At 36.3% G+C, this 14,827-nt stretch overlaps 1 protein-coding gene across 3 annotated transcripts in view; it reads right to left on the bottom strand.

Moving 5' to 3' along the window:
* Nucleotides 1-14,827, bottom strand: part of LARS2 (leucyl-tRNA synthetase 2, mitochondrial) — an 88,331-nt gene that overhangs the window by 51,396 nt on the left and 22,108 nt on the right. For all 3 annotated transcript variants that reach the window (XR_011329497.1, XM_069811209.1, XM_069811219.1), the window contains 2 exons: nucleotides 10,371-10,460; nucleotides 6,085-6,228 (listed from right to left, as the gene is read on the bottom strand). Coding sequence is in view for 2 of the 3 variants with exons in the window: in XM_069811209.1 (XP_069667310.1) it covers nucleotides 6,085-6,228; nucleotides 10,371-10,460 (234 nt within the window). In the remaining variant the exon portion in view is untranslated. The remainder of the gene's footprint in view (nucleotides 1-6,084; nucleotides 6,229-10,370; nucleotides 10,461-14,827) is intronic.

Raw genomic sequence — 14,827 nt, 5'->3', positions numbered from 1 at the left:
ACAAAGCATGAAAAACTGAAGAGCCAGCATTTCTGTTCTCCTCAGTGACGAGGCATTGCCTCATGCTATGAAATCCAAAGTACTGTCAAGACTCTTAACATCCTAAAATGCAGTACTTCAGTTTCATTACATTTCATTACCATTCTGTTTAATATATCTCAGAAATAAAATAGAAAATTAAAAAATCAAGCAAAACACGATCACGTGAAATAGTTCCAAATGTATTCAGACCAAAGGGGCTGTCAGATGCAGTGCAAATGCCAAGAAAAGCTGGAGAAGAACTGATAAACCATTTGTTGCTTTTCCTTCACAGAGTCAGCACCATGCTAAACATCTAAGTTCCTGCACTCCATGGAACATGAAAAGGATTTGTCTCTAAATGTCTGTTTTAAAAAAAAAAAAAAAAAAAAGAGCACTACTTATCTGTATGGCAACTGTAAATTAGAGTGGCAGAATTTTGTATGCCCTGTCATTTTCTCCAGTATTTAAATTAAACATACATACACTATCTTATTGCTGTGCAAAAAAGGGAGATGATTTAAGGCAAAACTTGAAGTTTCAAAGTTGCTTTTATTTTATTTTGTTCAAGAAAAAGATTATTTTTCAGTTATCTGGGTGATTTTTGAAAAGTAAAATATGAAAACATATTGTATAAAATTAATTTAGGAAGAACAGGGACTATGCAAAGACTAACCTTACAGATTTGAGGATTCAGTTGACTGTGCATAAAAAAAATGTAATAGCAATTTACAGGTACACACAGAAAATACTAACATTTACAGATAGACTTTTCCAATTAATCTGCCTACAGATTCAGCTGGGTAACCATAGCAACTAAATGTTTTAGCTTAAACTTCTTAAATGCACAGACAACAATTTGAATAATAATGCCATCAGTTAAGGCATTATACTTTTACCAAAGAAATCTGTCAAAAGAAAAATGACAATTAAAATATTCTTTAAAAATCCATAAAAGCTGCTAGACCATTTCAGATGTACTACACAGTTTAGAAAAATGGGTCATGATTACTTTATTACTTTACATAACCAGAATGCTCTCTGCTAAGCATTTAAAGCATGGTCAATATTTTTGCCCTTTGAAAAAAATTCACTGCCAATGGTAAATTGCCATGTGGGCCAACACTGCTTTGTTAGTTTGTATTTTTTATTTCAAGGACAGACTATGAGCTGGTGCAGTAACAATAAAGAAATCAAAGCAAATCCACATAAGATGATTCCTCTGGACACAATAGAGAGCTAAAGAATAGGGTGTGTAGGAATGAAACACTGACTCCCGTAACACAGGAGATGACTTCACAGCCAATTACTGATCATGTAACTTCTTGTTGCTATTCGCCTAGTAATTTAAGCATTAGAGATGCAGATTACCCTTACTACTATTTGTTTTTATTAAGGTTGTGAGACACAGGAAAAAATGTAAAATGAGACATGGGTGAAATAGCAGAACACAGATGACTAGAAAGATCATCAATATTCAGTATAAATAGGTTGAATAGTTGCAACAAAATAATTTGTGGATGCTCCAAGTAGAAAATAAGTTGTATGCATATATATTCAGCCATTATTGCTAGCTGGTAATTTGCATGAAGAATTAAGGGATAGCAGATTCATTAAATGTGTTTTAAACCGAACCTTGTCTATGGAATATGGTTATGAAACAAAGACTTACATTTTTCTCTAAGCCACAGAGGAAAAGAGTTACCTACCAGAAATAAAGCTTTTTTTCAACATGATTTTCCACTGTGTCAACTTAAAAGAAAACTCAGGGATAAATTCTGGAAGGAATAGGGAACAGGTTTGCAGAGAGTCTTCTTGCAGAAAAAGGGTAGGGAAAGTGGAACTTCCTGACATTTGGTCTTGAATTTCTGTAAACTTTTCAGAAGAAATAAGTCACCATTGAAGATGCAAGCAAAAGGTGCCCAGAATCAAACGGCTTTCCCCATGAAATACCAAAACCAGATTAAGGCCTCAGTGGAGAAAGATGAGTGGGAGAAGTAGAACACACTTAAAGAATACTAACCCTCTAAGTCTAACAGTAGCCAAAGTGGGGAAAAAAGTACAAATCTTCCCCAAAAGGTGCAAGGATTAAATTACTATCAGATAATATCTTCATGCCTCCTATTTTTTTTAATTTCAAAATAAAAAGTAGTGAAACTTCAGTGGATAACAGAAATCTAGCCATACAACTCACTGAAAGCTTCATCCACTTCACGCTCTACCTTTTCCCAAACATCACACATGTAAGATGTAAGAACATCTCACACAAAGAAGGAATAAATCTGCTCCGTACCCATGAACTTGTCCAAGTTGTGAGATACAGGAAATATGGGGCTAGGTGTGCTCTGATACAAATTCTGGCAGTATAGCTCAAAGACTTAAAAGCTACTCTATACTGACAGAAAACGATCTTTGGATCAGAATGATTTTGACCACGCTAATCTGGCACCATCTTGCCTTAACCTTCTGGATACCTTCAAAAGAAGCAGAACTGGACAAAAAACGTTCAACAGGCAATTGACTCAGAAATGGGGAATAAAGACCTCAGGGCCAGACAAGTTCTGGAAGGGCAAACTTCTATTTCTATTAGGGTTTTTTTTAATGCAAAAATGTTGACCATGGATTTGAAATCCCCACTAAAGATAATCTTTTTAATGTCCTCTCAGATTTCCCATTTACAGGAGTCTGGCATATGGAGTGCCATAAGCAACCTTCACCATCTAAGCCCAGCTTGGATAAAAATGCTTTCTACTACTTCAGCATCCTGAGCCTTCAAGTGCCTGAAAATAACTGCAGAGAAGGTACTATACACATGTTCATGGCAAGCCCCAAACAACTGAAGAAAAAGAAAAGTGAGATCCATAAAGAACCTAATTGTACTCATTCATCATTAGAAGCACAAATATCTGAAGTCTCTGAACAGCAAAGACTTTCAAGAAAGGGAAGTTGTACTGGTAGTGGTTCCAGTCCATGATGTAAGCCAGGAAAATCTCTTTATGGACATGAGTGTCTTCAAGATCAAGAGACATGAAATAATCCCCCCTGCTGAAGTGAAGGTATTATCACCACTAATGTTATCATCCTAAAATCATATTAGTGATTAAAGATCTTTAGCTTCTTAAAGAGATGTCTCTATCCTCCACATCAATTAGGACTAGCTCTGTAAAATCTGGACCCTCCACTCCAAGATGAAAGGCTCTGTAAATGATAAAAGTAAATGAACATCTTTCAATAAAGTCCGGTCTCCTGGGAAGGGCTTTTGAAAAGAGGTGGGGAAAAGGCTTGAGGAATAGGCTAGGAAGAGTGATTGCTGTAACCATGGTGTTCAACACTATGCTATTTAGGATGATATAGATTCAGATCAACTGTCAACAGCCTGAATCCAAAGAAAAAGTATACAAAAGAAACAGATTTAGAAGGAAGGACTCATGTCTCTTACCACTCCTTGAAAAGTACTAGGATGACTACGGTAAGGAATGAAGAAATGTGTGCAAAGTTGAGTTTTGAGGATAATTAGTCAAGATATTCAGAAAGAGGAGCCAAAGTTGTAGCATTTAAGATCTGTAATTTGGCTTCTGTCAAAATACTACTGGGAAGCTTCTTGGTTATGCCAGTGTGGGCACAGAGTCTCTAAGAGACTGAAGTACTTGGCCAGTGCTAGCTCAGAGACGGTCTCCCTTCCATGGACAATCGTCGGTTGCAGCTTGCAGTTCATGGGCTATTCAGAGCTGTATGGCCAAAACAGTCTTCTTTAGAAAGTAAGGCACAACATGCTACATCATCTAGCCTCTCGTAACTTGAAAGAAAAAACATAAGTACCAAAAAAGGGAATGTATTTATCTTAATCTTCCAAAGGATGAAATCCATCTAATATTAGATATTGGATTTAGAACAGCAGAGCCTGGTAATCTGCTATTCTTATTTGAAGGTTTTGGGGAAAAAAGTAATTTTTTCTCCCTCTCTACAACCAAATGTTCAAAGACTTTGCCAAAAGAAGCAGAGTGAGACTGCTTAAAATGTGCCAGAACCACAGCAACAGAAATGGGATTCAGTGGAAGGTGAGTAAAAAGGAAAATCCAAACCACCTGCTGATCATTGGTAGCATCTGTCACTGTAGAATAAGTGGAAGCACATGAAGACAATGCTTGCCAAAGCACTTGAGCTGGGAGCAATATGGCATCATTCATCAACCTGGTTGTATCAGCTAGCATAGACCCTACAGAATATCAATCGTGCAGAACAAAATTTTGGGAAACCTTTACAGACATCTGTAGAGTACTCAGCTGTCCTCTGTAGTAATGCTTAAAGGTTTTGTACAGGTTGATATAAATGTTCATCCCCAAATGAAAAGCAGAAGCAGCTCTCATTTATGATGCCACTGAGATGTTCAAGAACAAGGGGTTGTTTGCACTTTTGACCTTCATGTAGGTAGGGGATATGGTAGTCTCCTGAGGTGACATCTATGGGGGGGAAATGAGGGGCTGTTGTGGAGGCACAAGTTCCTTCTTGTCATCAGCTGAGCCTACTTACTAGAGAATGACATGTGGGAGATGTGATCAGCCCAAGAGCTGATGCCTTTCCTGTAATGACATTTCTTAGGTCAGAGACTAAAGACAAAAGAAATCCTCCTCCCTAGAGGAGGGCAGATATTGAGCAAGAGGTAATAATCCCATAAGTCAAGGGTGTTTTCAAGGTTACTGAAAAGCTCCTCAGTCTTGTCTTTTGGTCTTTAGGAGTAAAAATTTAAGGCTGATTCACCCCTCTTAGAGGGAGATAAGTGAACAGTGATTTGGTGCAAGCAGGGATACAGCCCAGAAATACCAGTCATTATTTCCTACAACCTTTATAAAGACAATAGACAAAAGATGTATCAGAAACTCTAATGAAGCTCCAGCCTCAAATTGAGGGAAACAGTGAGCTGGGGCAGACCCTGAAATATCACGAAGGTGATCATGAAATCTGGCAACAAGAGCACCAAGAAAAAGCTCAGAACATTGTGATCATTTTGTGATTGTGCAGACATGCTCCATTTTTCCTTCAGCTACAGCAAATGTTCCCTCCTTACTGCCAGAACAGGCAGCACAATCAGAAAACGTGCATCAAGCACCCTCTCTGTGTATGAGAAATCAAAGCATCAGGCAGGATATCTAAAGTTTTTCTCTTTATCATGAATGCACCTAGAGTGAGACCTGGATTTCTTCTCCCTGGATGATGGTAGAAATTTGATCTCTTGAATCTGAGGGTCAGGAAAGGGGTCAAAGATTAATTTTTAATATTTCCTTGGGAATAACTTTCTCAATCTGTACTTGAAGTCTCAATACACAGAACACTTGGATGGAATAAAAACTTCACTCAGACAAAACAGGTAGTCGTCACTTTTCATCTCAGAGAGTATAATGCCAAAATTTTGTTGAAGAATTCCTAGGTGTGGAAACTATGCTGTCCAATCACAATCAAAATTTGAGCTCATAACAAAACAGGATGTTTAAAGAACTTGAAAATATTTTTAAAATTACGAATAATCAAATAGAGTGGAGTATGAAGTAAAGTAAAACAAAAGGTCCAGATGGAATCTTCAATTAAGAGCAGTTAATCATAAAGAACTATGGTTCAGACACAAGCGGAAATGAACGCTAGGTGACAGGCTGCATGCCACTGCTTATACCATGCCCGTAAGTCCAATAGGTTGACTAGGCAAACAAGTTTCTGGCTCAAAAGATTGCACAGCTGTACACTCAAAATATGCAGAAAAACACTTGATGGTAAACACAGGATGACAACGTGTGAATGCAGAATTCATTCATTCACTCCTAATTTATGCTTTTTGATTTCTTCAAAACTTAATCCCACACCAATTACTTAGAATTCTTAAAGACGTGAACTGAAAGACTTCAGGGATAATAATTTTTATATACATACATACACAGGGATAGATCACATGTATTACTGTATAATTATATATTACACATACATGCATATATAAAAGACCACATTCAGCTTGATGAATATTGGAAAAGTTGCCCCTGTTAAGTGCTACCATAATTTCCAAAAACTGTATTCTCATACCTTTGCATAAGCAGTAGTTTTGATAAACCACTGTTTGAGGTATTTCTGTTCCACTTTTGCTCCCGAACGCCATGAGCAACCATTGTCATCCACCTGTTCATTAGCTAGAACAGTCTGATCCACTGGATCCCAATTAACCAAGGCCTAAAAAAAGTTGCAAGAAGAAAAAATATTTTCAGAAGCTATTTCAAACGCAGAATCTTACTTTTCAGACACGAAAAGAATTATCCAGAAACACTCCTTGGTCCCCTGACTTTTCTACATTTTTATAACATCCATTTGAATCAGCAACATGGACTCAAGTGAAGATGTTTTGAATATTCACCTTCTCAAGAATGCAGCTGGCAGCATTTGTCTTGATTGATCATGCTAGCGGGATAGGCTGACACTTGAATATTAAATAGGTAGGTGTTCCAGTTGGCTATACTGCAAATTACATAGTCTGATGCTTAAAAGCTGTCCACCACTAATCCAAAAGCACTGAGTCAGACTGAGGGGGGTGAATAACTGAGGATCTCCAGAGGACAGAATCACAAAGAAGTATTATAGCGGTCAACTATATTTCAAGTGAAAGAGTTGGTATTTTCTGCACATAACTTCTGTCAACTGTGAGCTACTTTTGGAATCATCTTTCCTTATCAATACAAATACATTAAAGAAAATCTAAAGTGAAATAAATGTTGATGTTCAACTCCACAAACCTTGGTTTTTGAGGCCTAACTGAAACACCTGACATAACATACTGGGGAGGGAGCAAAAATCAAACTCACTCCCTCCAGTGTTGAACAGTTTAGCTGATCATTTATCATAGAGGATCTAAGACCATAAATGAATCCTAATGGCCATTATAGAAGTGGTATTCAATGCTAGACATTAACTTGAAAAAATGAACAGCAAGAAAAAGAAAAAAACCCACAAAGCGATAAAGAAGAGTAATCCATTATATTGAGTGTTATTTAGTATTTGAGCTAAATCAGAGCTAAATCAGCCTGACTGAAAAGCAGTAGTTCCAGCTCCATAGCGTTCTAATACATTAAACATCATTCTTTGGGCATGGGGAGGACTTAGTATCTCAATCTAAAAACTAATCACTGTCCTCATATTACTCACTTTACATTTTATCTATCACCAATCACCTTCTGAAATGCCGCAGTTTCCAAACAACTGATATTGCTTAGTTTTAAATATGCTACATATTCTCAGAAATAGTAAATATCACAACCATTTTACAAATCTTATAGTGATGACAGCAGAAAGACAGATGCATGGATCCTCCTCCTTAGGAATACTGTTGCTTGGTTTGTTATCAGTGTGTGTGTCTGTGTGCGTACACGCATGTGTGCACATGAAGTCTGCTTATCTACACTGATTATACAAAATTTATTATAATGAAATGAATGAAAGTCACTCTTTGAAAAAAACAAACTCACCTTCAAATGAAGCTTATATGTCACTGGTTAAACTTTTTACACTTTGCCTACCTTTTATCTGTTACCTACCAATAACACCACACTGGTTTTTATAAGAGGCTTCTGAAAATTCATTGGGAAGTTAAGAGCAATCAATGTATTCCACTATTACAGATCTATTTTCTAGACTTTCATAACACACAACTTCTTCAGTAATGATACAACACATTATGAAGTTGGCTCTAAAGTAATGATCTTTATAAATTAAAATTTTTGAAAAAAATCCCATACCACTACAAACTTAATATAACACCTAAAGACAGATAAATCAGATAATATTAAGAAGTAATAAAATGCCAGTTGCATAAAGCAGTATTAGCATATGCTTGTATTAAACTAGCTACGACTCAAAGTTGAGAAAAAAATACTGTTTCTACTTTGATGATACTGGATTAAATTTGTGATGAAAATTTTAGAAGGTAACTGAAATTATTTATACGAGTATAATTATTTAGCATAACATATTCTCATGATTCGTAACAGGAAGACTTATCTAAACAAATCAAGCAAATACGCATTTAAGAAATCCATAGCTGAAAGGTCTTGTCTGTGAATTTTTAAAGTTGCATTTTGTTCCTTCCATCTCTCTCAGCCTATTGACTAATATCCAGAATCTGGGTATTAAATTAAATTAAATCCTTAGTTCCTACTTGTACCTCACACAGGCACCTTCTTGACAATGACAGCATCTGAAACTATGGCCCCAGGAAGCTGCTAAAAGTCATCTACACAAAGAGAGCCCAGTGCAAAAGTGTATAGAGCACGTCAATTATTTAGATCTCCTCACTACACCAATATAGACCATATGGTTTTAAGGTAGGATTCATCTCGTCTAACTTCAGGTATCTATAGCATAACTATGTATCTCCAGGTTTGGTGTCTATAGTTCCATTACAGTCTACCGCTATCTAATCAAAATAATAGAGTCTAGGTAGCTATTAATCTCAGCCTCAATGAGACACCCACATCTAGCCAGGGCAATAACCTCTACAGCGTATTGACTAGATCAGTATTGCAGGGAGAGAGGATTTTGCTACAGTGAATAAAGATGCCCTCAACGGATGCTGTGGCACCCAGACAGACATTGTTAATTCTCAGTAATTGCAGCTCCTGGACATTCTGTGTCTCCCTGCCAGGGTAATTTCTGGCCAGACACATATACTCCTGAACAGAGCATTAACTAGGCTAACACTCTACATGTATTATTCTTATTGCCACAGTAAGGCTATGAATTATCTCCTTGTACCCAAAATGAAATTGTAATACAGGAGACTTCAAGCTGTGCAAAAGTACTGCCTAACATATATTACAGATATGCTGACAGCATGGGATAAATACATGCTTTAAGTATATATGACTGTTTGAAAAGACCCAGGGTTACGGGCTAGCTCTGCCATCTGTTTCCTGCCAAAAAGCAACTGGTTCATATCCACCAGAGATTACGTGCCCTACAGGTTGACAGATGCTGATTTAAGTCCTCAAACTGATCCTTGACTCTTAAGAGGGAAGTAGATCCAATCACTGGTACCCAAACACCTCCAGGATCCCACACTACTTGGAGCCTGCATGCAAAATTTTTTTTGTCTATCATCACTGCTTCTAACGAAGCAGCAAGCCTCTTGCTTTTCAGATTCACCTGGGGCCACTTGTCAAGCAAACAAATTTACAGATAAAAATAAGTTTGTTATGGCAAAGCTAAGGGGTTAATTTTTTATTACAAACACAAAAAATAATTACAGAAAAAAAAAACAAACAATGAAAAAAACCCCACCGTAAATCCAGCACGTTAGGAAGTATCAAATATTGAATCTTTTTGCTGGTTGTTATTTAAGATTTCCGAATACATCTTGCCTACGAAAATAGAAGTAGCTCAGTAACACCCTGCCATTCCAAATGCAACCTTTCCCCATCAACTTCTTTCTCTGGGTTCAGAGAATAATTAGAGTACATCCCTAATTATATCCTATGGAGTTTCCTGGTTTCTACAGAATACAGATGAAACATCAAAGCATATTTAAGAAATCTTAGTTTCCATTTTAAGTTAGAAACGTTCACTAAATTGCAGCTTTGTTTACATGCAGCTATTCACGTATTTTGGAACCGCGTTGCCTTGGCTATACAGAGAGTTCTTTGGAATGCTCATTTAACATCGTTGTTTCACCTCCTGCTTAAGAAGTTAACTGAACCCTTCCCTTTTCAGGTAGCCTGATACATGTTATTTATGAAATATTGTAAGGTCAATAATTTCTTAAAGTACTGCTAACAGATAAACAGCTGTGATAGTCATACAGCACCTAATATTTCTGTAATACTTTAGAGATCACCAAGAGGGTCCAGGAATTGGACGGTTAGGCACATAATCTCCTATTATCCTATCCAATCCTATCAGTTCTGAGACAGTATCACAGTAATGTTGTACAGTTAAATAATCTCACTGCTGAAGAGACTCCGAAAGATCACATTATCTAGTATGTTTTCATGAAAGGGAAGTTAAGATCTAGAAAATTCTATATTAAAGCCATGAAATAAACTAATAGTAGCTATATTCTGATCCTGCACTTCAATGTAAATTACTGACAATAAACATTTCAGATTTGACTGGCTACAATACCTATTCATGTTAGTTAGTTAAATATAAAATTTAGTTACATATAAAATTCAGTTATATATAAAATCTATTCTGTTTTGCAGTGATTTAAAACCAAGAGAGCACAATCCACTTAATGAATGTGAATGAATGATGCAAAAATGTGCCACTGACATGAGTGACTTGAGCAAGTGCACCTGAAAAGTATAAAGGTCGAAGTTTGCACCTACCTCTTTTTGATACACTAGCCCAGCTTCAAAAAGCTTAAGAAAGAGATATTGTGTCCATTTGTAGTACTCTGGTAAGCAAGTGGTTATTTCCTGTAGAAATAAAATAAAAATTCCCAAAGCTATTCTTAGTATTTTCCTACAGCACTTTAACTTAAACAATTAACTCAGGAGTGTGTAATATACTCCACAGAGAAAACACAAATGTTTGTTTATGTATGTATTTATGTACAAAACCGATTTCTGTAATGTTTATAATGAGTGATACTGACCTGTACACAAAACCAGAGAACATGGGCTTTGTGTGGGTTTGAAGCACAAAGAAAAGTTTCCCTGTTAACATGGAATGTAAGAGCCTTGTAAGATCAATGCTGATAGATATAAGAACAGAAGACGAATGGAAATGACCACAGCTGCCTAACCAGGGAAACTTGAGCAAAACTAGAAAAAAGTAGATGTCCTCTTAGCCAGGTTGCCTTTTCCTCTGAGGCTGCAAGGAGCTGGCTGCAGGGAAGCAAGCAGACCGGGAGAGCCTACAGCAGAAGCAGTAGGTACAGGAAGACAGCAGAACAGCACTGAGACCAGATGGAGTGTCTGGGGCAGACAGGACGGAACATGGGGAAAAACTCCAAACTGCAAGATGAAAGACTTGCAAAGGATCTCTCACAATCAAAGGTCAAATAAGCAACCATTTCAAAAGGCAAGCCAGCTCAAGTTAGGAGAATGCTCTAGGTCAAAGTATGGAAAAAATGAGAGTCATAAAACAAGTCACAAATGAGGGGGATTGTTAAAAGGGAAATAGAGATAAAAATAAAAGACAACATAAGAAGGAGGCATGGGAGTTAAGAGAACAGCAAGTAACAATATAATGGATAGCTTTTTTAAACTTACGAACATTTTCTAAGTTTTTAGAGAACTCTAATAATTAACAAACAACCTACTTATCAACTGCTTATAAAGTTCCATATTTTACATGTTTGTTCTTAAAAAAAAACCAAACCGCATTTCAAACAAACATCTTAATATGTAAAGAAGACTAAAGGATTACAGGACTATAGACTCCCAATTTTCTCTACACAACCACAGTGGTTTCACAGGCGCAATGGAAACACACATGCTTGCACCCACATATTTTAAAGTTTGGTCAAAGTGAAAAGAACTGTGTACCTCAGTGTTTAAGTGCTCATTACATCATAAATATGTAACAATAAACAGACCCCATTTCCCTCCTCAAAAGTTTTTCTGTTTAACTTGCACTTGTTTAAAGAAGAAATTTCTACAAACTTTGTTTGACCACATTTGTAATTATTGAAGTGGAGGATGACTCCTATGCTGAACTTCAAATCAACAAGAACATCTCTTGATTTTAGAGTTACAAGGTTGACAGTAAGTCACTGACAAAATTTATTCCATTTGCAAATAGTTATCAACTACCTGAAATAGCTCCAAATGTGAAATGTCTTTCACCCAGGCTGTCCTATCATCTAAGCTTCCCACTACATATTACTTCAGCAATATCATCTGCTACTCAAATGACGTCTGAAACACTCTAGCATAAAAATGTTATTCTTTTTCTACAACTTTATATTCCAGTGCTGAAACGTTGCTTTGAACAATTAATATGACCTTTGAATAGCTGTGCCTCAGAAGTATGTAAAAGAGGCTTTCAAGATCAGAAAGAGACACTTAATGGCAAGTTTTCAGCACAGCATGTGAAGACTTAGCCATGAAAAACACTTGATTAAGTCCCTGTGCTCTGCACTGAAAAAAACCCACTTGATAAAAGTCTGGTCTCCATCTCTCCAACTAAAACACTATCCATTTAATCATTCTTTTTTCTTTTTTTCTCCCCTGCTTCTCCACACAGTGACATCAGTTCTTCTGCCAGTGTGATGCCACTACAGGCAACGGAGTTTCATCACTGGAATATCAGACACACAAAAGCAGAGACAATCCCTTTTGGTAAAATATAAGATTATGTGAGCAACAGACAAACAGGTAAGACAACAGAAGTGAGTTGTCAAATAAAAATAGTAAAATGGACTGCGATTTGTCCTTTTGGTCCTGAACAGCAGAAGTGTGTCAACTGAAACAAAAACAGATGACATTTCTCAATCCAAACAGGCAAGTTTAGACTGAGCTACAAGCTACACAAACCCCTGGGCACAGAATCCCATGTACATGCTCTCTCACAAGTTGTAAGCTGACTTTTTAGAAAGAAATGCAGCAGACCGTATCACTGAAAAAATTTGCTGTGTGGTCACTGAGCTGCAAAAAAATCACTCAAGCTCATCATTTAACTCTATAACCATGAAGGTTTGCAGTAACACTTGGAACTAATGAAGAAAGAGAAATCACATCACTACCAAGTGAAGCGAGCTGCTGATGACAAGCCAGCAACCTCGTGTCAATCTCAAAATGTGTTTTGTTATTTTCCCTACCATTTAGATCATTAAGACTTACAGTGAAAAATAATTTTCCATGGATTCCAGTTACTGATCTTGATTAAATAAACAATGTCTGGTAAAAAGTTTCCATTAGGCTGCTATCATGCTTGAATTAAGGTGAATGTTAACGTTCCTATTCATACTTTATGAGTATGACAAAGATTTGCAGTGCATTAACAGAACTAACTTAACTCAGAAATACAGAAAAAGGGTTTATTAAACGGTTTGCAAAATAGCACGATGGAGCCCTTCCACCCTGCCAAAAAAATATAACTTTCTGCTTCTCATTTGTGAGCTGAGCACTAGTATATTAGCACACGTATAGAACCCCGTATCATAAAGCAGTTCACTAAATATATATAAACAGGATACTACCATATTTTCTCCAAAGATAAAATATATGCTAAAAATCAGAACCCTTTTACAAATATGAAAAATGCTGTTCAGCTGACCACTGCACGTGCTCTTCAGTGCTCTGTGACAGATTTAGTGATAACCCATCACCCCAGCATTTCCAAAGGTAATATGAAATGGGAGGGACAGCATCTCCCTCTTCCCCCAACCATTTTCCCTTTTCCTTTTGTCAGCTTGCCAGTTAAAAAGAATATCTGATACTGTCACCAAAGTGCATCTTTATCTTTGGTTACTGTTACTGCTCCTTATTCCTATAGGAATGACACTCATTCATTAACAATTAATTAAAACAATTAAAACAAACCACCTTTAAAAGTGGTCTGCTTTTAAAAATAGCAGATATTGCCAAGGTATAGAAGAGAAAGACCCTCACCTTTACCAAAAACTACCTTGATAAATCCCTTTATCGCAGCACAGCAATCCATTCCTAACAAGTAACATGATGGAAGAGTTAGTATCTTCTTTATTTTTACAAATAAATTCTCACTTACAGACTAAACAGCAGTATTACAATTTAGATTTGACAGCACTGCAACTTGGGAAGCAACTGATTCATGTTAAGATTAAAGGGCTGTTCATTGTTAAAAAAATCTGATAAATAAGCCTCCAGCTACCAAAAATATGGGAAAACCAACAGTAAAGAATCCTGGGTAAACAAAAAACCCTAAACTCCCCCCCAATCAAACTGGATGGAAGATTTTGGTCATTAATAAAAGAAAAAAACTAGTTTTCAAATGCCTTGTTTTATAATTCATTATTTGTTCTAAATCTGCTCCATTCTTACAACTTTCCATTATGTAGCTCTGATCGTAAAACTGGTTTCTGTTTGTTTTTTAAGAAGGGTACATCTTCAAGCTACTTTCATGACTATTTTCATTTGAAATAAAAATAATATTTACAACTGCATAAAAGTGTTTATTTGTTGTAAGATCCACCAGGCTTTGTGAATAACATGTAATTAGACTAGACAGAAGTAATTTCCTAGTTTATTACTAATAATTTTATTTTTAGCACAGTCTTATGCTATCCAGAAGACAGACATGTTACACTTGATACTTACTAAAAAGGTGATAAGCAGAAAAAGTCTGAATGGATTTTTTTGAAAATCTATTTGGGAAGATTAAACAATCTTTAATCTTATTATTTGCCTATTTTGGTATTAAAGGCCATGTACCACCTCATCTGGGAGTATAATTATTTGATTTTCACAGGTTTAGAGCTAGACCAAGGTACATTTCTAAATTAATTTGAATATTTGTATTTCAAAGGCCCTTAGTTTCATGCTTTATTAGCTACAAATACAAACGTCATGCAGTGTCTACATTTTAGAGCGCGAATATCTTTCTTGCAAAAAAGTAGTCTTGTATCAATGGTTTCCTTTTTTATTTAATTACAGGTAGAGTGACTGATTATCAGTGGTATGTGGATAAAAAGAAAATTTAATAGGTAATGCTCTATCTACTGTTACAGTTTTATGCATGCTCAGGCAGTACACAAGAATGACAACTTCAAAACTAAACAGAAAAATATCTGCACAAAGAAAATCTACCAAAGATTTCGTCTTTTTTAATGTACAGAGCAGAAGGGGAACATTACTCT

This window comes from Haliaeetus albicilla, chromosome 2 (assembly GCF_947461875.1).
Source record: "Haliaeetus albicilla chromosome 2, bHalAlb1.1, whole genome shotgun sequence".
Taxonomy (NCBI): Eukaryota; Metazoa; Chordata; class Aves; order Accipitriformes; family Accipitridae; genus Haliaeetus; species Haliaeetus albicilla.
Note: the sequence above shows the minus strand (reverse complement) of the source record. Positions and strands in the feature narration are given on the sequence as shown.